Source organism: Camelus bactrianus, chromosome 5 (genome assembly GCF_048773025.1).
Source record: "Camelus bactrianus isolate YW-2024 breed Bactrian camel chromosome 5, ASM4877302v1, whole genome shotgun sequence".
Taxonomy (NCBI): Eukaryota; Metazoa; Chordata; class Mammalia; order Artiodactyla; family Camelidae; genus Camelus; species Camelus bactrianus.
The window spans coordinates 72,784,916-72,806,763 of NC_133543.1; the positions used below are offsets into that span (position 1 = coordinate 72,784,916).

General features: G+C 37.6%; 1 protein-coding gene across 6 annotated transcripts in view; it reads right to left on the reverse strand.

Annotated features, from left to right (window-relative positions):
• Positions 1-17,022: 17,022 nt before the first annotated feature.
• Positions 17,023-21,848, reverse strand: part of PIKFYVE (phosphoinositide kinase, FYVE-type zinc finger containing) — a 73,228-nt gene continuing 68,402 nt past the window's right edge. For all 6 annotated transcript variants that reach the window (XM_010960083.3, XM_010960084.3, XM_074364091.1 and 3 more), the window contains 3 exons: positions 21,337-21,598; positions 20,868-20,942; positions 17,023-20,314 (listed from right to left, as the gene is read on the reverse strand). In XM_010960083.3, coding sequence (XP_010958385.1) covers positions 20,199-20,314; positions 20,868-20,942; positions 21,337-21,598 — 453 coding nt within the window. In that variant the 3' untranslated portion in view covers positions 17,023-20,198. The remainder of the gene's footprint in view (positions 20,315-20,867; positions 20,943-21,336; positions 21,599-21,848) is intronic.

Sequence of the window (21,848 nt, forward strand, 5' to 3'; positions counted from 1 at the left end):
CCAAAACCAGGTTCTGCCACTGCCAGGATCATCTGTGATCCTAGAATAAGTTATTTAACCCTTAAGCACCAGTTTCCTGCTTTCTGTTAAACAAAGCAGGAGAAAGATACCTGTATCCGAGGTTTGCTACTACGATGGAATCAATGACTGAGACAGACGTGGTCACTCCCCTTCAGAGAACAGTCAAGTAAAAAGATTACACTACCTTTAGGTACACCCGTATGATGGTAGAACAAAAAAGGAGAATTTTCCAAATGTCATTTTGACTCAGTCATTTTCACTACAGAAAATAATCCAATTGCAAAGAACAGAGCCAATATTTAAGACAGGATAAAATTCTCATGTGATTTAGTGGCTCTTCACTCCTGACACCCCAGGAATTTTTCCCTATAGGAATCAAAGCAGCAGAGTCAGGAGATCCAGCGTTTGAGAAGATGGGGACAGAAAGTGTACTGCATGGGGAGACTTCTAGGAGACTGTGTAGTGTTGTCAGTCAGGAACTGCCTGTTGGATTAACGTGATGAAATGTGATTTGATTTAATGTGGATACCTGAATGTGCACTTGAAAAAACAGGGTTGTTTATTTAGGATTTAACACCACCATGTTGCAGTTGTATAACCTAAGTTAGCCCAGACTCTCCCTGGAACTAAGCAGTAAAATTAAAAAAAAAAAAAAAAATATATATATATATATATATATATATATACACACACACACACACACACACACACACATATATATATATCCTTTCTACTTCATAGCATGTTTTTTGAAAGACCAAATTTGATACTGCATATGAAACTGTTTCAAATTACATAAAGTGCTATCTCTACAAACATAAGATTCTAAGGTGATCATGATGATAATAAAGCAAATAACAATCCAGATCTCAAAAATCAGAATGTTTAGTCAAATTGTTGTTCCTTTATGGATTCAATTTCAAGAACTGAAAAGTAAAAAAAGAATTTTTTTAGAAATTAGAGAACACAGACTACAAGTTACTATTAAAGCTTAAAGTTCTACCAATCACAAATTATCTCTTAAATAAAGAATATAAATTCTTGAAATTTTGTACCTTACCTGTTATGAGCTGAATGTTTGTGTACCCCTCAAGATTCATGTGTTGAAGCCCTACCTCCCAATGTGATGGTGGAAGTTGAGGAGATAATTAGGTCATGATGGGGGAGCCCTCTTGATGGGGTTAGCGCTTAGAAAAAGAGGCATAAGAGAGTTGAGCTTTCTTTCTCTACCATGTGAGGATATAGCAAGAAGGTGGTCGTCTGCCAACCAGGAAGAGAGCCTTCACTAGCACCCAAATCTGCCAGCCCCCTTATCTTGAGCTTTCCAGCATCCAGAACTGTGAGAAATAAATGTCTGTTGTGTAAACCACCTAGTTTATGGTATTTTGTTACAACAGCCTGAACTAAAACATCATGCAAATAAATTACTATGCTTTTTAGCAGGTTTTCTTTTTGCATCTGTCTCTCTCTGTCTGTCTCTCTCTCATTAATTATTATTGATTGGTGGCAATGTGCCAGTTGCTAAGGGCTTCACAAATATCAATTTATTTAAGCATCACAATTCAATAAGGAATTGATGTAGAAACAGTACAGATGTATATGAAATACAAATGCAGTTATACAGCTGTACTGTATCTATGTTAATACTGTTTCTACAGCCATCTGTATCATCTGAGTGTATCTACATCTAAATCCATTGATCATAACACAAACACAATGTGATACACATATACAATGTATACAAATATTCATGTGAGTTATGTGAGTACAACTCATCAGGGCTGAATCTGTGATGTCCCAAAGATGAATCCGATGGACATAAGTCTAAATCTCACTTTCTCCGAAATAAGGTAACTGGGACAACTTCTTGTGCCAGATATATGGAAGAAATTAAAGATATTGTGATGATTCAAATGTTTGCCAGGACTTTCTGTATCTGTAGAGAAATAGGAAAATCAAGAGTAGGGAACAGTATTCCAGCTTCTTAAAATGATTACTCCCAGAATATGGTGAAAATGAAAGTCCAGATTTCTGAGTCTCTGAGCGTAGGGGTGGTCAGTTTCTTCATATGTGTTTCAGCTGATTAGAGCTGCTTGGTTTAATAAGAAAAAGAAGTTTTTATTCAGTTTAACTCTATTGACCTGGAAGATGGTAATTTTGACAATAAGTTATCTGTCAAATTTGTTTTTTTTTAGGTCTAGGTCTTCATAGATCTTGTACTATAAAGTTGGGAGAAGTCACATCAAAGCTGATAGCCTGATTCCATTTCAAATCCAGAGCCCTACAAATCAACCACATGACTGGTAACATGTGGTTGAAAACTAGAGAATGAACCAATGCAAAAAAGATTATAGTCCAGGAGAGACTTACAGTGTGTCCCTGACTTTACATTGCTCTGACACCTACCTCTACACCTCATCAGGGTTTCTTCCAATGACCACAGAGCTTCATGCAGCAAAATCTACAAGTGGAAATGCTGGGTCAAAAACAGGAACATTTTTAGAGTTTCTATTATGTGCATCAACTGCCTCTCCCCAAATTGTGTTGATTTGCAATCCTATCCATAAAATTTATGCAACAATTTTACAAATACTAATTTGAGAGGCAAAATTGCATCTTGTTATTTTCATCTGCATTTCTTTGAATATTAGTGAGGGAACATTTTCTTAGGTGTTTATTAACCACTTTTACTGCTTGTTTTTTAAATGACCTATTCATATCCTTTACTCAATATTTAAAAATGATCATAGCTTGTGTACAATTAAATTGAAGGACACAGTTTCTTGGAACAGATCATATTCCTGTATTTTTTTTAAAGTACTAAACAAAAGTTTTATTACCCCTATCAGGTAACAACTGTAACTTGGAGAATGACAAGTACAACTTCTCTAGCCAATATTTTTTTTAACATTTTTTTATTGATTTATAATCATTTTACAATGTTGTGTCAAATTCTAGTGTAGAGCACAATTTTTCAGTTATACATGAACATATATATATTCATTGTCACATTTTTTTCTGTGAGCTACCATAAGATCTTGTGTATATTTCCCTGTGCTATACAGTAAAATCTTGTTTATCTATTCTACAATTTTGAAATCCCATCTATCCCTTCCCACCCTCCACCCCCTTAGCAACCACAAGTTTGTATTCTATGTCTATGAGTCTGTTTCTGTTTTGTATTTATGCTTTATTTGTTTGTTTGTTTGTTTGTTTTAGATTCCACATATGAGCGATCTCATACGGTATTTTTCTTTCTCTTTCTGGCTTACTTCACTTAGAATGACATTCTTCAGGAGCATCCATGTTGCTGCAAATTGAGTTATGTTGTCAGTTTTTATGGCTGAGTAGTATTCCATTGTATAAATATACCACATCTTCTTTATCCAGTCATCCGTTGCTGGACATTTAGGCTGTCTCCATTTGTGCCCAAGTACATGATCAATCCTAGAAAATGTTCCATGTGCACTTGAAAAGAATGTATATCCTATTTTGGGGGACTGTAATGCTCTGAAAATATCCACCAAATCTAATTTTTCTATTGTATTATTTAGTTTCTCTGTTGCCTTATTTATTTTCTGTCTGGAAGATGTCTAATGATGTTAATGTGGTGTTAAAATCTCCAACTATGATTGTATTCCCATCAATATCCCCCTTTATCTCTGTTAGTAATTGTTTTATATATTTAGGTGCTCCTATACTGGCTGCATATATATTAACAAGTGTAATATCCTCAACTTGTATCACTCCTTTAATCATTATAAAATGTCCTTTTTCTTTATGGCCTTTGTTCTAAAGTCTATTTTGTCTGAAATCGGTACTGAAACACAAAATTGTAAAAGAAGACATCTAAATCATTAAGAGTGGGAGAGGGAAGCAAGAAAATATAGAGGTTTTTTTTTTCTTTCTTTCTTTTTTAAATTTTTTGTTTTCGGTAGGATGGGTTCGAGATATAGTAATGGGCTAATAGACTTACAGAAAAGGGTAACCACAAGCCAAAAACTTACAAAAGAGTCACAAAAAACTAAATAAAATCCATGATAATACAAAGGAAAATTACCAAACCACAAAAGGAAGAAGAAAGGAACAAAGAGGAAAATGGCAATAAACACACATCTATCATTAATTACTGTAAATGTTAATGGACTAAATGCTCCAATCAAAAGACATAGAGTGTCAGATTGGATAATAAAGCAAGAATCTTCAATATGCTACATACAAGAGACCCACTGTAGGGAGAAAGACACATATAGATTGAGAGTGAAAGGATGGAAATGGTATTCCATGCAAATGGAAAAGTCTAGCCAATATTTTAGAGCACAAGACTTTTATTTCTGTTCCAAGAAGGGAGCAGTGGAAGGGGGATGAGTGCTTCCCAAACATTCGTGTTATTTTTGCTTATGGTCTCTTATTTCAATCCAAAGCACTGAAATGGAATCAGTTTGCTATAAATATATAACAATAATCTCTCCTTTTGGGGGTTATTACCAACATGCTTCATTGTTCTATGGGACTATATAATTTTTTAGTTTAAATTATAATTCATCTATCTGATACAAAAATTATCATAAGAAAAATGTGTGTGTGTGTGTGTGTGTACATATGTGTACGTGTGTGTATTTGTGTGTTTGTTAAAAGAAACTATCATTCAGCAGCAGCACTGAATCAACATTCATTTTTACACCAAATTACCACCAGGGGTGCTATTCCTTGTGGGAGAGAGAATACAACAGTAGGATGTTTAAGATTTACGCATCCCGCTAACCAAAGTTCAGATTTTAAAAGCTTTAATTACATCTCTTTCCAAATCTCCAGAATCCCCAGTCAGCCTCCATGCGGTCCTGGATGTCTCCATATTACCATGCCCTATTCTTTCTGGGTTTTCTGACACAAATACTTGAATCTCCTCAAATCCACTGGCACAGCCTGTTTGGGGCTTGAGATGTTCACCCTGTCTCTTTCCACTAAATCAAATCCTTAAAGGCCTGGTCAATACCTGCCCCCACCCCAAGAAACCTGCTCTAACCAGTCTGGTCTACAATGACCTCCCACTTTGCTAAACTGCTATCGTCCTTGTCTTCTGTGCTACGTGTGTTCTCTTGTTTGGGTACTTAGCTATTTTTTGCATAGATACCTTCTTTTCCAAAATAAATGTTAAGTGGAAACATTTATCCCCTACTCCTGGCTTCCACATGGAGAGTCCTAACTAGAGCAAAAATCCTGATCTTTCCCCATGTCCCACCCTCCAAGGGCTCCTTGCAGACTGTTATTTTGGCCACTAGACCCTCAGCATGGAGATCTGTGCTGACCAGACCATGTAGATCCCCACTGATGCTCACTGTGGGATGGGGATGGTCCCCCCAGTCTCAGCAGGAGAGTGACGGTAAACTGTTTTCACTGTGGAACATCAACCCCATCCCTCACACTCAGACTTTAAGTTCAGCTATTGCAATCAAAATGGTCCCCATTCATTACTTCAGTGGATGTTGTATTTCTAGATTGTTTTCCTGGGATTGTTTATAAGCCTGAAGAAATTAGATAAAGAGGCTAAAAATAACCATGTTTTTCTATGCTGCACAATATGGCCAGAATAAATCAAACTTCAGAGAGCCATTTGAGTTGTCACTGAATGGTGTATGAGATTCACAAGCATCTTATTTCAACATTTAAGCAATTCTACATTTTGCAACAATTCTATCAGAAAAATTAAGGAATTCTTTACATTTTCTAAAGTGCCTTGGGGTCCCTGACAAAGTTATTACTGCTCCTTGGCTATATCACCACTCCCCTAAATCTCAGCCTAGCAGCCACGCGCAAAATTGCCGGAGGAGGGCATCAAGAGGGTGCAACTGCCAGTTGACATATAAGCTGCACCTGAACAGTGAGAGGCTCCCACCCCATCCCTGTCCTTGGAACGTGCGTTCTGCTCCCTGTTACCATAGCAGGAGTCATTTTTAAGGACACAGCCTTGACAGAGTAATGTGTTGTTGAGACCAATGGGACACTGAACTTAGGTAAAGCCTCTAAATCAACTTTTAAGATTCTGGCAGGCACGTGCAGAGATCTACTTGTCCTGTGGCTGCCCAGGGACAAGCCTCGTATGTAAGTTCCTTTGCTTATTAAAGCTGCCACCTACCAATCTGGAGTGGTCTGTCTCTTCAGTTTCTTCTTTCCCTCCATGTCCATGGACCAGTTTCAGATTTTACCTAGGGAGCTCCCCAGGTTTTGAACCAACACAAATACACTCTATGTCATATTCACGCTCTTTAAAAAATTTCTCCACAAAGCCTAAGAATCAATTGGTATACGTTGAACAAATAATAAAAGGAAAATCTTCCTTGCTTTACAGCCAAATCACACAGCCAAAGAAAGAAAAATATTTAGCACCTTACAATCTCTAATTACTTCCCTTGGAGTAGCTTTCTCACTGATGATTTCTAGAGAACATAACAGTTTTACTGTAAAAAGGCTTGGCACCAAAACTGAGGGTTTGAGCCAGCCCTAGATCTGCCCATTAGGATGAAACAGAAAGAGTTGGTGCCCAGGTGCGGTTCCTAGGCAGAACGGACCAGTAATAATGATAAGGCAGAGCCCCAGGTCTCCCAGCGGGGCAGTAATGGGAAGGCAGAGCAAGGAGCTTGGAGTGGAATCAATGAAGGCCCAGCTTTATGGCCCAGGGTCCACTAACAGCACAAAATAAACCTCAGAGAATAATAGAACGTACTGGTCAATGCTGGCCTGATAAACACCAAGTTGAGTTGGCAGCGGGGGGTGACCTGTATGGCCATCCAGGGATCTGTAAGTACAGAGGAACATTGAAACTTCCCAGAAATAGCTTAAATTCTTTGTGCCTCTGTCTAGTTCAATAACTACAGCAGAAAAGGACCTAAAGCCTGAAGAAGGCATCTATTTGGTGAGGGGTGGAGGAGCTCAGACTCAGCAGTGAGGTGGGATGGGCAATTTTCCAACCCAAGTTTCCCATGTAGCTGCTCCATCCGCACCCTCCATGTGTTACCTGGACAATTCCTACATTGATGGGGAAGCTATTTGATTCTCTAAGGTTACAGATATACGGCATCAAAAGAGCTATTCCCCCCATAAAAATTAAAAATTAAGGAAAGAAAGAAAAAAGAAGGAAGGAAGGTAAGAAGGAAACAAAGGGAAGGATTTTATCCCAAGTTTAGCTTAGGGAAAAAGTAGTCAAAAAATAAAATATCTTTGTTTTAATTATTAATTTTTACTGGGGGAGGTAATATTTATTTTAATTATTCATTTAGTTTTAACAGAGGTACTGGGAATTGAACCTAGGACCTTGTGCATGCTAGGCATGCACTCTACCACTGTGCTATACCCTCCCTGCACAGAAATATCTTTTTTAAGTAACTCACTATTAAGCAAACCACATTTTTCTGAATATTTTCATCACAGTGATCTTAATAATACCATTCATGTATGTCTTATGTTACTAAAATACTTGAATATTTAATATGTGCAATCAATTGTCTATGGTGCTGACTTTGTAAAACTGGGGGCTGTATGATTATTACTAAACATATTTTGAGAGAGCGTCTATGGAGACCAAACTCTCATTTCAAGATTGGGCTGAGACAGAGTGAAATATGGTCTTCAGTTAGATGTCATGAGTTAAACAAGACTTTTTTTTTTCCTGGAAAACAATTTTACATTCACTTCCATCATGTTTGCTAGCATAGAATTATAGATCCGCAGAATTTGTCTTTAGTAATTTCTCTTTTGTCTGGATATAAACACACACCTGATTAGAAAATGAAGAAATCACTAGAGACAGGTTCTACGGGTCTATAATGTTATGTTAGCAAACAAACTGGAAATGAATGTAAAATCGTTTTCCATGGGGGGAAAAACAAAATGATTCTACACTTTGATTAATATGAATAGGCCAGGATTTTACCTCTAATTTAAGACAGAAACAACGCAGGGCTTGTGAGGGCTGACAGTTTGTCAGAACAAAATTCACAACTGTATCAAAGAAACTTTTTACATCCTTTGTACGAGTAACAACTAATTAGAATCCAAAGGGCATAGCTGAAAGCAGGTATCTCTGTAACGTACTTCTGGCATTACTCCTGTTTGAGAGGAAGTAGCTACTGAATTTTATTGAAACAGACATAATTTTTCGCTGGAATAAAGAGTCTTCTTTATATGAGTCATTATTTTCAGTAAGTGAAAATCTGCCAAAAAAAAGGGTCAAAAAAGAAAACAAACAAATAAAAATCATAAAATTTACAGAATCATAGATTAGGCTGTTTAGAACTTCCATAATCTTAATTTAGCAATAGATGCTTGCCTGTGAATTCAGGCTTAAATTCCTAGGCACCTAATACAAATCCACAACAATCCTTAAATAATTTAACTACTTTCTTGCCTTCCTGTATTTTTCCATGTCCTTATGAAATTCTTGAACTTTCATGAAGAGGCCATTATATTTTCTATATGTATACTTATACTTTTTTACTCATAATTACATTTCAATGAAAGGTCTGGATTGATCATTTTTAAATATTTGCTAAATGCTTTAAAAGCACAGAGCAGTGGGAACTAGGAAAAGCACACACATTGTCAGATGCCCTGTAAATTCAGTGCCACCTGGAAACCATTGAATGGCATGGCCACTGAGTTGGCTTTATAACTAAATTAAATTAAACTAAAACAGATCTGGATTCCATTAGAGCTCAAGTCAGTCTTAGGCACTAAGGAAGGATACCAGCTCTGTCTATAAGATCAAACGTGTCTGAGAAACTGAGATTCTCCCCCATTTGAATCTGAATTCTGGTTTTATATGCATAGACAGCACATTGGGGAAACAAAGAAAAAAAAGCGTATGTTCTCAAATCCCTGAGGGAAGGGGGAGGCACTAGGTGCTAAAGGCAGTCATCTATCAAATGTCCTTTAGATACGTGAAAGAGGCATTTTGCATTAAAGGAGGGGGAGTGCGAGCCTTAACAGGCGAACGTGGCAGGGGCACTGGGTACTGCAGGGGAAAGAGCTCACATATGTGACTACGACCAAGGCACTTACTAGATATTATGAATCAAGAAATAAAATGCTATGTCATCGAGTGGAACCTAGATTTTAGTAGATGATTCAGATGAGTGTTTTCTTTTTTCTTATTTTTACTTAATTGCCTGTGTGGGCTGGGGAGCAAGTAAAAATAATACCTCAAACCCCCTGGGTCCTCTTCCAAATCAATTTACAGATTGTAAATGAGCTTCTGTTGATCAATTCCTGTGGCAACATGAAATTTCAACTTCAAACAAGGACAAGTATTACAAAAATATTTAGTCTCCCATCAAACAAAGCCTACTTGATGAAAATCACATACTTGCCAGTCCTAATTTTATTTATATATACAAAAGACATTAAAATACAACAGCAGGTATTTTGATTTAAATAAGAACTATTCTAAACTAATACGGATTATAAAATTTCTTCTCAAGCTTCCTTGGTTGGTTGCCTTTATAATACTTTTTAAAGTGCTGGTTTACATTGAAAAGCATAGCGTTTTAAGCAATATCATTGAATCCTACGTTATCTCGGCAAAAATGCAAGCATTAGTGATTGAAAAACATAAGACAACATAAGACTAAACGTTAATAGTCTGGTAAATTTGGCATACTGTTACAATGTGTGATATGACGAAGCATTAATGATTCCTTTTAGAATTATTAGCACCTAAATATCATGTTAGATTCTCACAAGGTCACCCAATGGGCACTTGTTATATATGTGCAGGAAACAAAGGAAACCTTAGAACTTATCTAGGCTTCATGGAGAGCTAGAAAAGTCATTCCTATTAAATGAGAAAGTGTCAACTCAGGCAACTTAAAGACATGTTGAAGATGTGGGCATCTAGTCAACCCCTCAGAAGCCAGCTCTCTCTTACCCCTTACTCTAATGAGCCCCCACACTCATGACTCAGCTCCCCTCTCAGCCTCTCCTCCTGCTGTGTGTCTGCTAACTGACTGACACACAGTCCCAGCATCTACTGCCTTTCCTGGAAATCAAAATAACCCAGAAGGAGAATCTGCCTGGACCAAACAGGCACCATCCAATGTGGAGCATTTCTACTGGACTCAAATCAGATCACCTGACTGGCTGGTGGGCTCTCTGCATCTGGCCTATGCGGATAGTTGCTTTGGGCATAGAGAGGGGTTGGATCAATCAGTAAGCTTCCTGATAACCAAGTCACATGACGAAACACGGAAGAAACCATCGCTAAAATAAGTAGCACTCTGTCCCTAGAGTGCCATGGCTTTGTCTGCAAAGAACTGTTACGGAGGACACAAAAGTGAGTAAGGAGAGGTCTCTGCCTTCGTAGAGCAATTTCAAACTATTAAGAATATGGTTTTAGGTGGGATTTCACGTGATTGTCTCACAAGGGTTTAGAGTTATCCTTCTGCCTTAACTGAGAGAAACCCCCTCCCAGAGCCATTCAGCACGTTCCGACAGGGATGCTTAAAATTAGGTTCTTAAGTTAAACTTTCTTGATGTTCACAGGGGAGGATGCATCACTCTACCAAGAAGACTGTATCAAGTTTACATCTTAAAAATAAAAGAAGAAAATATTTTTGTCACTAGCATGATTCTCTAAAATTAAAAACTTAAAAAACCAAATTTCTAAATTTCCTTAAACAGCATTCTTCCAATTGGCATATTTGTCATGGTGCTAATTGAATAAGCATTCTCAGTCAGAAAATAATGTTTACTTTCATCAACTAAAATAGATGTTTATCAGTCTTTACTCACATCTTATGGTTATTTGTCTTATAGCCATTGCCACCACTGAACTGTCAGCTCCTTGAAGCTGGGAGTTGTGTCTTTCACCTCTGCAGCACCAAGACCTAGCCAAGAGTTCATGTTCCAGACATGTTTGTTGATTGAATGAGTGAAGGTATTGCCTGGATTCAGTTGTTTTTAAAAATAAATGTCTTTTCAATTTAATTAGTAACCAACTTGTATTTAGACCATTAGATTTCACAAGTATGCTAAACCACAAGTGACCATCAAAGGAGCGATGAGGGGGTGGGGGGTGCAGAAAGCAAATTGCATTGGGTGAGGTTAGTCAGGTTAGTGGGAGGTAGGGATGAATGTGGCATAGGCCTTGTCAAATTCTGCTGCAGAAGGAAGAGGGAGGAGAGGATCACAGCATTAGGGAAGGTTGAAAGAGAAAGCTGTGATTGTGTTTGGAACTTCAAATAACCAGCATGTGGAAAGGAAAGAGTAAATAACAGAAGAAGCTAATAGCAGAGGAAAAATACAGGCAACTTTTGGGAGAAAGATCCAGCAGGAGGCAGGAGAATAAGGAATCAAGAATAAAAAAGGAGAGAGGAGATAATCTTAGAGAGGAGAAGGCACTCCTCCTTCAGGATGAGGTTGAGAGTAATACAGATGAGATGAGAGATAAATTCATCTAGTTCACACAAGACTGGAAATATTATATAAATGTAAATAGATGAGATCGTAATACTGAGTAATCTGAGGAGCCATGAAGCTTCACATGAACTGTAAAACTAATATTTGCGTGAATTCTGAATTCATCCTATTCTAAAAACGATATTTTGTTGCTGCCCTGAAAATAATAAAATTCTTCATTCATACATATATGTACATATTGTTCTGGAATAATAGCTTTTAGTTTGCGATTTTTTGAATTAGTAAGTTGTAGCAAATATAATTATCAAAATTAAAACTTGTAAATCTAATTTTTATGATTATTTAAGCACAAAAGTTTCAAAAATCATCAGTTTATTCATGTGTTGCTACATAGATTAATTATTCAAAAACAGCTTCAGGTATACACAACCTAGGTTCTCTGGTTAATTAAACTTGATTGGAAGCAAAACAAAACAAAAACTGTTTTACAATCACCCAGCTATGATAATTTTCCCTGTGAATTTGTGTACCATAGACACAGCAGCTTGGGAAATGTTACTAAATCAAACAGGAATTGAGAATCAAAATCACATGAAGCAAAACAACCATGGGTTGATTTATTTCAGGAAAACCCTCTGTTCGCTAGATGGTTTATTACCACCAGGATGGAGCATAACGTGTTGCTGATACAGTATGGAGAACAGCACGCACCACGTTGCTGAGAAGTAGCAGGCAAAAAGCGCACTCCTGCGGCAGCCGGACAGAATGTGCCAAACAGCAGCTTCCCAGCGTGGATTCAGGCAGTGAAGGTCTGTCTACCTTCCGTCATAGTCAGAGGGCTTGGATTTCTCAGAGTCCTCTCATCCAGTTTCTTCAATGTCACCGACAACTGTATTCACTTCTAATGGGCAGAGGGAAAAAGCAGTCTTCTGAAATTAAGAGTAATCCTTGTAATTTTTGCTTCTGGGCATTTAGAGCTGAACATGGAAAAGAAACAACAGGAGTCCAGTACAACAGAGATGAGCCCAGTCACAACAGAGGTTACTAAAGGAATCACTTCTAGAACCCCGAGGCGTGCTTTTCTGTAAGCAGCCTGAGCTGCACTCCCTGAAGGAGTAGCTCTTTAGCAATACAAGGCTGTAGTTTGGTGCTCTAAGTGGCATCGCTGGAGAGGACAAAGACCATGAGAGTCTAGGGGGCTGGAGCTGCCAGATAGGTTACTCCTAGATGAAGCGGCAAGGTAGTAGCAGAAATGACCATCAAATTCTATGTGGAAAAATCTAGAAGTACCTACCAAGTTCTGCTGCCAGTAAGCTACAGGGCAACCAGTTATACCCAGACATTCTTAACAGTCCTGACACTTGGCTGCTCTTTCAACACGAGAAGCTAAAAGGCAAAGATGGTGGTAGCAACACCAGGGGTCTGGCCCTGGGCTCTTTTGTCCCCAAAGCGTGCTCTGTTCAGGAGACAATATGCACCTGTGTTTAGGGCCACAACTAGCTGGGGGTACCTCAAGGCATATTTTTGCATATTGAACTAACAAAAAGTTTCTCGTCCCTGTTGTGCTTGTCTTTTCTAATTTGTTGCAGATGACAGGACTTCCATTAGGAGACGAGATTGGATTTTTAAAAAATCACTTTTAAAACAGTCATGAATAGAGAACTACCTTGTACTTGGACAGAGAAAACACTATCAATAATCTAATACAGCATTTAAATATAATCTTTATAAAATTTCATCTGACTTGCATTTCTGCTTCTGGGCAAGGTGAGATAATAGGGACTAGATTTTCCCTCGGGCCTGAAACAATCAAGAGAACCAGGGAAAATACACAAAACTGCAGTTTTCAAGATAGGAGGTATCAGTCAATAAAGGACAGTATTCCTGGAGAGACAGGAAACAAACCAGGTGAGTCCTATTTGTCCCAAGTTACACCTGGAAGGTTTCTAGGCCAAGGTGGGAGGGAGAACCGGGGAGGATCCTGTTCTACTCCTTGGGGTGAGGAGACAGAGCTGAGAATCCAGGGAGGCCACGGCCGAGTGTGAAGGACAGAGTACTGGCCAGGAGAGAGCTGTACAGATAGAGACCCGCAGAGGCTGGGTATCCAGCAGAGCGCTGATCTGACAGAGGGGAAGAAACTATCCAAGGCCAGAAAAGGAGTCATCAGAAATGGCGGTACAGTCGTCCCTTGTCATCTGTGAGCACTTGGTTCCAGGGCCCCCACGGATGCCAAAATCCACAGCTGCTCAAATCCCTTGCAGTTGGCCAGCCAGATCCACGGCTGCAGAACCCAGCTGTGCATCATTTCACTTGTTTAGCTTCTAAATGTAGAGCAATTGGGGAAAGAGAAAAATATTTCACTAGGACAGTGAGATCAAAAGAAGACCTACTCCAGCTTAATCTCACTAAAGTCAGTAACTTTAAGGTAGGGCTCTTCCTAACTACAGTATAACCACCCACTTTTTGTTTTTTGTTAGTTTGTTTCAGAAGAATTTAAAAGATAATATAGTTTCCAGATAGCCCACAATTGCTACTATTCTCCTACTATTGCTTATCTTATATTTAGTAAGGTGCAGTTGTCACAATTAATGAACCAATATTGGAACATTATTAATTAAAGTCCACACTTCATTGAGATTTCTCTAGTTTTTCCTAATGTCCTTCTTCCAACAGTCACTCACTTGTACAGCCTTGACTCTACTGTTTCAGTGTGTAAGGGTAGCAAACATATCAAGCATGTGCTCCTTCAAATGAAAAGCTTTTAGTGCTGTCTTCATTTGAAAAAAGAATGACATTCTGAGTAGAAAATATTAAATTATTTCCAACTTAAACCTCCATCTGAAAACTACATACTCTAATAGACTCTTGTCAAAGAACAGCTTATTAGACACTTAGGACTCTGGCAAAGATTTTTGGGACTTGGGTTCCCCTCGACCCACTGGGACTTCTAGAGCTTTATACTGCTCTGCCAAGCAGATTTTGAAATTTTAGGATCGAGTGCTTCAGAGCCCTCTTCTGGCTACAGATCACCACTGCAACCTCATTTGGGGCCTTTTTTTTTTTTTTAGGTATTTACAATGATTTACAATGTTGTGATAATTTCTGGTGTACAGCATAATGATTCAGTTTTATATATATTTATGTGTGTATATATACATTCCTTTTCATATTTTTTCATTATAGGCCTTTATAAGATACTGTATTTCCCTGTGCTATACACTAGGACCTTTTTGTTTATCTAGTTAATATATAATAGTTAGTATCTGCAAATTCCTAACTCCCAGTTTATCCATCCCCATCCTCTTCCCCCCCCGACCCCCAACCCCAGTAATTGTAAGTTTGTTTTCTGTGAGTCTGTTTCTGTTTTGTAAGTAAGTTCATTTGTGTCTTTTTTTTAGATTCCACATGTAAGTGATATCATATGGTATTTTTCTCTTTCTGGCTTACTTCTCTCAGTATGATGATCTCCAGGTCCATCCATGTTGCTGCAAATGGCATTATTTTATTCTTTTTTATGGCTCAGTAGTATGGCATTGTGTGTGTGTGTGTGTGTGTGTGTGTGTGTGTGTACACCGCAACTTATTTATCCAGTCATCTGTTGATGGACATTTAGGTTGTTTCCATGTCTTGACTGTTGTAAATAGTGCTGCTGTGAACTTTGGGGTGCATATTTCGAATTAGAGTTCTCTCTGGACATATGCCCAGCAGTGGGATTGCTGGATCATAGGTAAGTCTATTTCCAGTTTTTTAGGGGATCTCCATACTATTTTCCTTAATGGCTGCATCATTTTGGTCCATTCTTGACCCAGCAATCTCCCTGAAAGAATCTTCCTCCAACAACAACAAGAATAGGATCAGCTTTTAGGGCACCTTGCTAAGAGTCGTTTAAGTGCAAACAATGTCCTAAAGGTGAGAATTTATATGGTTAAAAGTTGTCTACCCTGTCACACAAATTCTGGCAAATTAGAAAATTTTTAAGTAATAACCAGCAAACAACCAACAGGGCCAAATTTGAGACACTTAACTCCAAGGATGTTTTAAAGTACATTTACTATAGTAAAATGATCTCTTTACAGATTTTATTTTCAATCTAACAAATCAGGAAAAGATATAATTTTTAATTAAAAATTTTAACTTCTTTCAATAGGTGAAGACATCAGATAAAATTCCCAGGACAGCAACTGGTGATGTATTCATACATCTCACTCATGACTGTCAGTTTCAAAACACTTTACTGTGATCTCTGCCTCATCTTTCTTCTCTTTTGTTTTAGCCTAAGACATCAGAATACATGTTGCAGAACAAAAGTTTTCTTTGGGGGCATAACTTGTTAAGAAGATTGAAATCATACCAAGTATCTTTACCAACCACAATGGAATGAAACTACAAATCAATAGCGGTAGGAAACTAGTAATTCACAAATATGTGAAAATTAAACAACACACTCTTGAACAAGCAAAAGATCAAAGAAGAAATCACAAGAGATTAGAAAAAATCTTGAGACCAATGAAAATGTAAACACAACATACCAAAACTTGTGGGCTACAGTGGAACCAGAACTAGAGGGAAGTTCATAGATGTAAATGTGTACATTAAAAAAGATCTCAAATTAATAACATTATACCTCAAGGAACTAAAAAAGAAGAGCAAACCAAACCCCAAGCTAGGAGATAGAACGAAGTAATAAAGATTAGAGCGGAGATAAACAAAATAGAGAATAGATCAACAATAGAAAAAAAAATCCAATGAAACTAAAAGTTGGTTTTTTGGAAAGATCAACAAAATTAACAACCCTTTAGCTAGATTAACTAAGGGAAAAAAGAGAGAAGACTCAAACAGGTAAAATCACAAATAACTACTATGGAAAACAGTATGGCGTTTCCTCAGAATATTAAAAAAAATAGAATCACCATATGATCCAGCAATCCCCCTTCTCTGTATTCACTCAAAAGAATTTTTAAATATGAAGACATATTTATACTCCCATGTTCATAGAGGCATTATTCATAATAGCCGGGAGGTGAAAGCAATCCAAATGTCCACTGATGAAGAATGACAAAGAGAAAATGTGGTACATATATACAGTGGAATATCATTCAGCCTTAAAAAAGGAAGAAAATGCTACAACATGGATGAACCTCAAGGACATTATGCTAAGTGACATAAGCCAGTCACAAAAAGACAAATACTGCATCACTCCACTTATAATGAAGCATCTCCAGTAGTCAAACACATGGTAATGCAAAGTAGACTGGTGGTTGGTTACCAGGGACTGGGGTGAGGCAGGGAAAGAGTTGTTGTTTACAGGGTATGGTATCAGGTTTTGCCACATGAAAAAGTTCTGGAGATGTACTGAGGACAGAAAACGCCAGGCCCAGACTGGCCAAAGCGAACCAACAGATGTAGCACCCACTTTCTGAGACTTAAAGAGAAGAGTTATTTACTAGAGAAAGACTTAAATTCTCCAGACGGAAAAAGCAGTGGGAGAGAACCAACAGTAGGCAACACTGCTGGGCGAGGGGCCAGGCTTGCGCACCAAACTCCCATCTCCCCTTGTTGTTAACTTCCTCAAGCAGATTCAAGACAAAATGAAGTTGATTCTCAGTTTATTGTAAGTCTTCTTTTTACAGTATAAGTCTCCAAAAGGTCAGGGCAGCTTTATCTCTTAAATAACATGTCAATCATACAAAACGGCTGGAACCAAAGTAGAGAAATATATACAATATAATACATTAGGTATTTCCCATATTGTTAATTGCATTTTCCATATTAAATTAAAAGAGGCTATCCTGATTTACAATGTTATTTCTCTAGTGGAAATTAAATCTGTCAAAGACATAATGTACATTATTTTTTTTTTTTACAAAACCAGCACAGCAGCATTAATAAAACTGCTCATGATTGTAATTTTTATTTTTCTATTATACAACTGCACCTGTGTTACAAAAACGAACAAAAAAGGCCTTGCACTAGATGGTTTGAATACTGCTTAAGTCAGTATGTTAACACTTGAGGAATGATGAATGGCCTGGTCTGTTTTAACCACCAGGCTCATTCACAAGGGTTTTCACTCCGCTAGCTAAACAAACTTACTACAGGTAGATTACTTTCCTCGGCAGTTTTATACAACCCCACTGCTAATGGGTTAAAAAGCCAAGGAGAAGCTGATGCCACAAAAACCAATCCAACCTTACTATTTACAATACCCAATAGAAGCCAAAGTTAGAAAACCACTCACTGCTGGATCAAGGAAAAACTTGTACGCAGGACATTCTGTAGGAAAACTTGAATATCTATAAATTAAAAATATTCAGTAGACTACAAAAGGGCTTGCAACAGCTTATTCCCTTATTTTCTTAGGCTTGGGTAAGAAAAAAGTAAATCCTTTTTATTTTGAGATAAAGTTCTGATGGCATCAAACGCTTCTCATTTATAAAGATTTTTATACAATGCAACAGGTTCACTATAGCTTTCTTGTGCTACTATCAATTATTCTCAGAGTTCATTTTTTATTCTAAGGAAGAAAGTATTAAGATTTCTTCCCCATTCTTTTCAGCATCAAGGTCCTCCAGGCCTCAAAGGGGAATTCAAGAGAGGTAAACAGTCATTCAGTGCTCAGCACTGAACAAAATATTTGAAAAGCCGTATTATATACATGGTCATGGCCTCAACAAGAGCAGCAAGGGGCCAAGGACAGAGTTCTACCAGTCACAACAAGTTAAATTTTGTATTTCCCCTTCATTAAGACAGTTTTAAAAGGACAGATTACCCTTGCAAGGCAACAAGTATTGCTTCAGATTATATCAAATTGGAATTTTTTTTAGCCACAAAATTACCTAAGCAGCAGCAGTACTTTAAAAAAAAAAAAAAAAGTGGTTCTTCAAGTCATGGGTGGGGAAAACAAAATTAACATGACACATTATTGTCAACAGCTATTCCAGCGGAGCATTCAAGCTATACTCATGGTACTGAGATTAAAACCAAAAAACAACCTGATTACAGCAAGTGGAAGACACTAGCTCTTGGAAGTGCTCCTGACTAAGGGTGCGGGAAATGGACAGGATAAATGACCCTAAGCATCATGACAGAAAAAATAAAAGAGACGCAAAGCATGTTCGCATCCAAAATGAGATGCAAAAGCCACTGTTCCTGGACACAGGAGAAGTGAATAATGTTCCACATCGTTCAGCCTGGTACAACTCCTTTCTGGTCTTTGATGTCAAAACTAAAATTATCAGTGTTTTGGGTGTTTTCAAAAGGCACACCACATGTCAGGGGAAGTGCTTATCATCAATCAGATCGGTTATGAGTCCTTGGTCAACTTGTTTCTAGCAAAAAACAATGTTTTGAATAAGCACCAAATACCAAACTAATACTTTCACTTTCTCAAGCAAACTTCCCCAAATGTTCCTATTTCACATACTTAATCTCTGTAACTAGAATGTATCCAGATTTTTTTCTTATTAAGTGAAAACTGCAATAGATATGTGCTAATATAGGAGGCCTGGAAAGAGTGGAACCCTTAAAACTTTATAAATCCCCAAACTACCCTTATTATGGAAACAAGCCAACAGAAAATATTCAGGGTTACGTTGTTTCCTCAAAGACAGTTTAGTACTTCCGATCACCTTTTAAACAAACAAAAATTCTATTAAACAAGTTTCTTACTAAGAATAGCTTATCTCTTAACATTTCTCAGTAGTCAGAACTGGCTTAGAAACTGGTACAGAAAGTTAGAAAACAGGGATGTCCATACTGGGAACGTCTTCATTTTACAGATGCCACATAAATTGCTATTATATTGAAAAAGACACTTTACCTCAACAAAAAACAAGCAAGCACTTCCCTCACCCAGCTTCTTGGCTCAGGCCTAATTTATTTTTTATATTAAAAAAAAAAACCATTAATAATTATCCCTTTGGGGATTTAGTCATTGTAGACTCGTTTTAATGTTACCCTGAAAGTGGGAGAAAAACCTAGAAACTGAGCATGTGCAGACAAGTGCAGTTTAACATATTACTTGCACAAAAGTTGTAAACAAGCTTAAAAAACAACTCCACGAAAAGGCTTAAAGTTAGTGGCGGAAGCCTCCTGTCACCCACAGACAAGTAGAGACAGAACTTGAAAAACATCAAAACATACTCAAGAACGGGGCAAGACAAAGCACAGGGTGGGATTCCCAATGTAAGTCCCAAGTCCTCAATAAAAAAGAACAGATTGTGTCAATCTGTTTAACTGGCCATTAATAGAATAATTCAGAATTTTTTTAAGGTTTCAGAAATTCTGGTAATAGGCAACGTTAAATTGCTACATGAGACACAAAACAAATTGACCAGCTCTACAAATGCTTTCTAGGTAAGAACATGTCCAATGTGATGCCAGGAGAGTCACAATCTAGGAGACACTGTTTTCTTAACATGCTTGTTAAGAAATATGACACCCCCGTTTTCACCCTATCTCCTCATCTCCATCCATACATTTGTCCTTAGTCCTTTGAAATGTGTCTAGATCTCCACTTAAGTGGAAAAAAAAAAATGTTCATGCAACTTCCCAGCCTACGGATAGCTAATCTGTAGGTATCAAAACCCAAAATACAAATCCATGGAGTCTTAACCCTTCGGCTACAGACAGCCTACACAGCCGCAGAACTGAAGGCCTCGGTGAACAGTGGTGAATGTGGTGAAGAAATAAAACATGTAGCTTATTTTGGTCCTTAGTTCCAGGCCCCTTTTCTTCATGGTCCATTTCAAAACACGTGCTTCATTTCAGCAGTTCAGACCCAAGCCTGTCCAGTGGTCTGGTACCATCAGGAAATACTTGTCCATTGCTTCACAAAATCTAGTCCTGTACAACTCTGGAGAGACCACAGTCGGCATTTTACCTAAGATTATGAAAGAGAAAAGGGAAAAGGAAGCTGTTACATAACTGATCAGATAGCTGACTTCAATGGCTGTTCTCCCTGTAAACAAACATATACACCACAGTGGCCTCAAGAAGGAAGAAGGGTGTTCACTGTGCCACACGACAAGGGACAGGTCCTTCCTGGTAGGAGTTTTTTCCTTCAAAAGACGCTCCTGCCTACAGATGAGAAATGTCTGAAAGCACAAATGGCACTAGCAGTGCTCAGAGAACTTAGATTTCAAGTGTTAACTCGAGACAACCTCTTACTCAGAACCTCTGGCTTTTTTTTTTTTTTTTTTTTTTTTACCTTTTCATTTTGAGCACCTCTAGCATCTTAACACAAATTTAAAACTCCGTATTTCCCTACCTAAACAATTCCTTTTATTATTTGATCATCTTGGAAATGCTGATAAAATCAAAGACAGCCACTTACATTTTACAATTTTTAAAAAGGTATCCATTTGCTATATGTTAACTGATGAGGAAGATATAAGAACAGTTTAAAGAGTAAACAGAACAAAAATTCTGCTCACCTTGTCCTCCTAAAATTCCTGTTGATTTCACAACCATCTCAAGCTTTTTGTCCCACGTAAATGTTCGGATATAATCTGTTGCAGGGGGCGAGATTAGTAGTAAAAGCTGTCTTAATTAATAAAATCAGATGACAACACAGTCACTATTATTTCTACAACAGTTAACAATACTGCAGGTGCTGACAGTATGTCACGTGCTGGCCTAAGGTTTTTACCATGTTAATTCATTTCATCTTCATAACAACCTCACAGGGCTCCACCTTTAAATGACTTTTGAATATAGACATTTTTGGTAAAGATTATGAAAATGGAAATGAATAGAAGGTACCAGAATATAAAAACTACTTTTTTTTAAATTTCAAATCAAAGTCTGTGAAAATATTCAATAAGGTATTACTAGACCAGATTCAGTATAATCTTCAAATTTTACTCTTGCTTCAATCATGAACTATACATAAGGTCGACTTACCTATAATTCCAACTACCAGCTCATTGCTGGTATCATCTCGCCCAACTAGCAAAGAATAGTCTATAATGAGGTGGCTAGAAAGGAAGTGGGAGTCGCTACGGATCGAGGCTCTCAGCACAGCTTTGGAATGAGAACGGATATACAGAGGGTTGTCTCGAACCATCTTTAAGAGATTTTCATCCAGCAGGACTACATCACAACTCTCTTTCCCGGTGTCAGTTTTTACATTTCGATTCCTAAGTGAACCCTTCAAATCAAAAACCTGGCAGAAAAAAAGTGCTCTGTCATTCATTTCTGAGTTGCTACAAGTGGTTAATGAATGTAATTAAATTTAAAGGACAGAAAGCTTCCTTGTAGCCACTACCCTTATAAAGACTTTGAAATTTAAAAACTTAATCATAACTTATATAACATAAGTCATTAAATGCAAGCATTATAATTGTATAAAGCATAAAACACATGGTGACAAAATCGTACCATATAAAATTAACACCTAGCTCCACAATTACTGA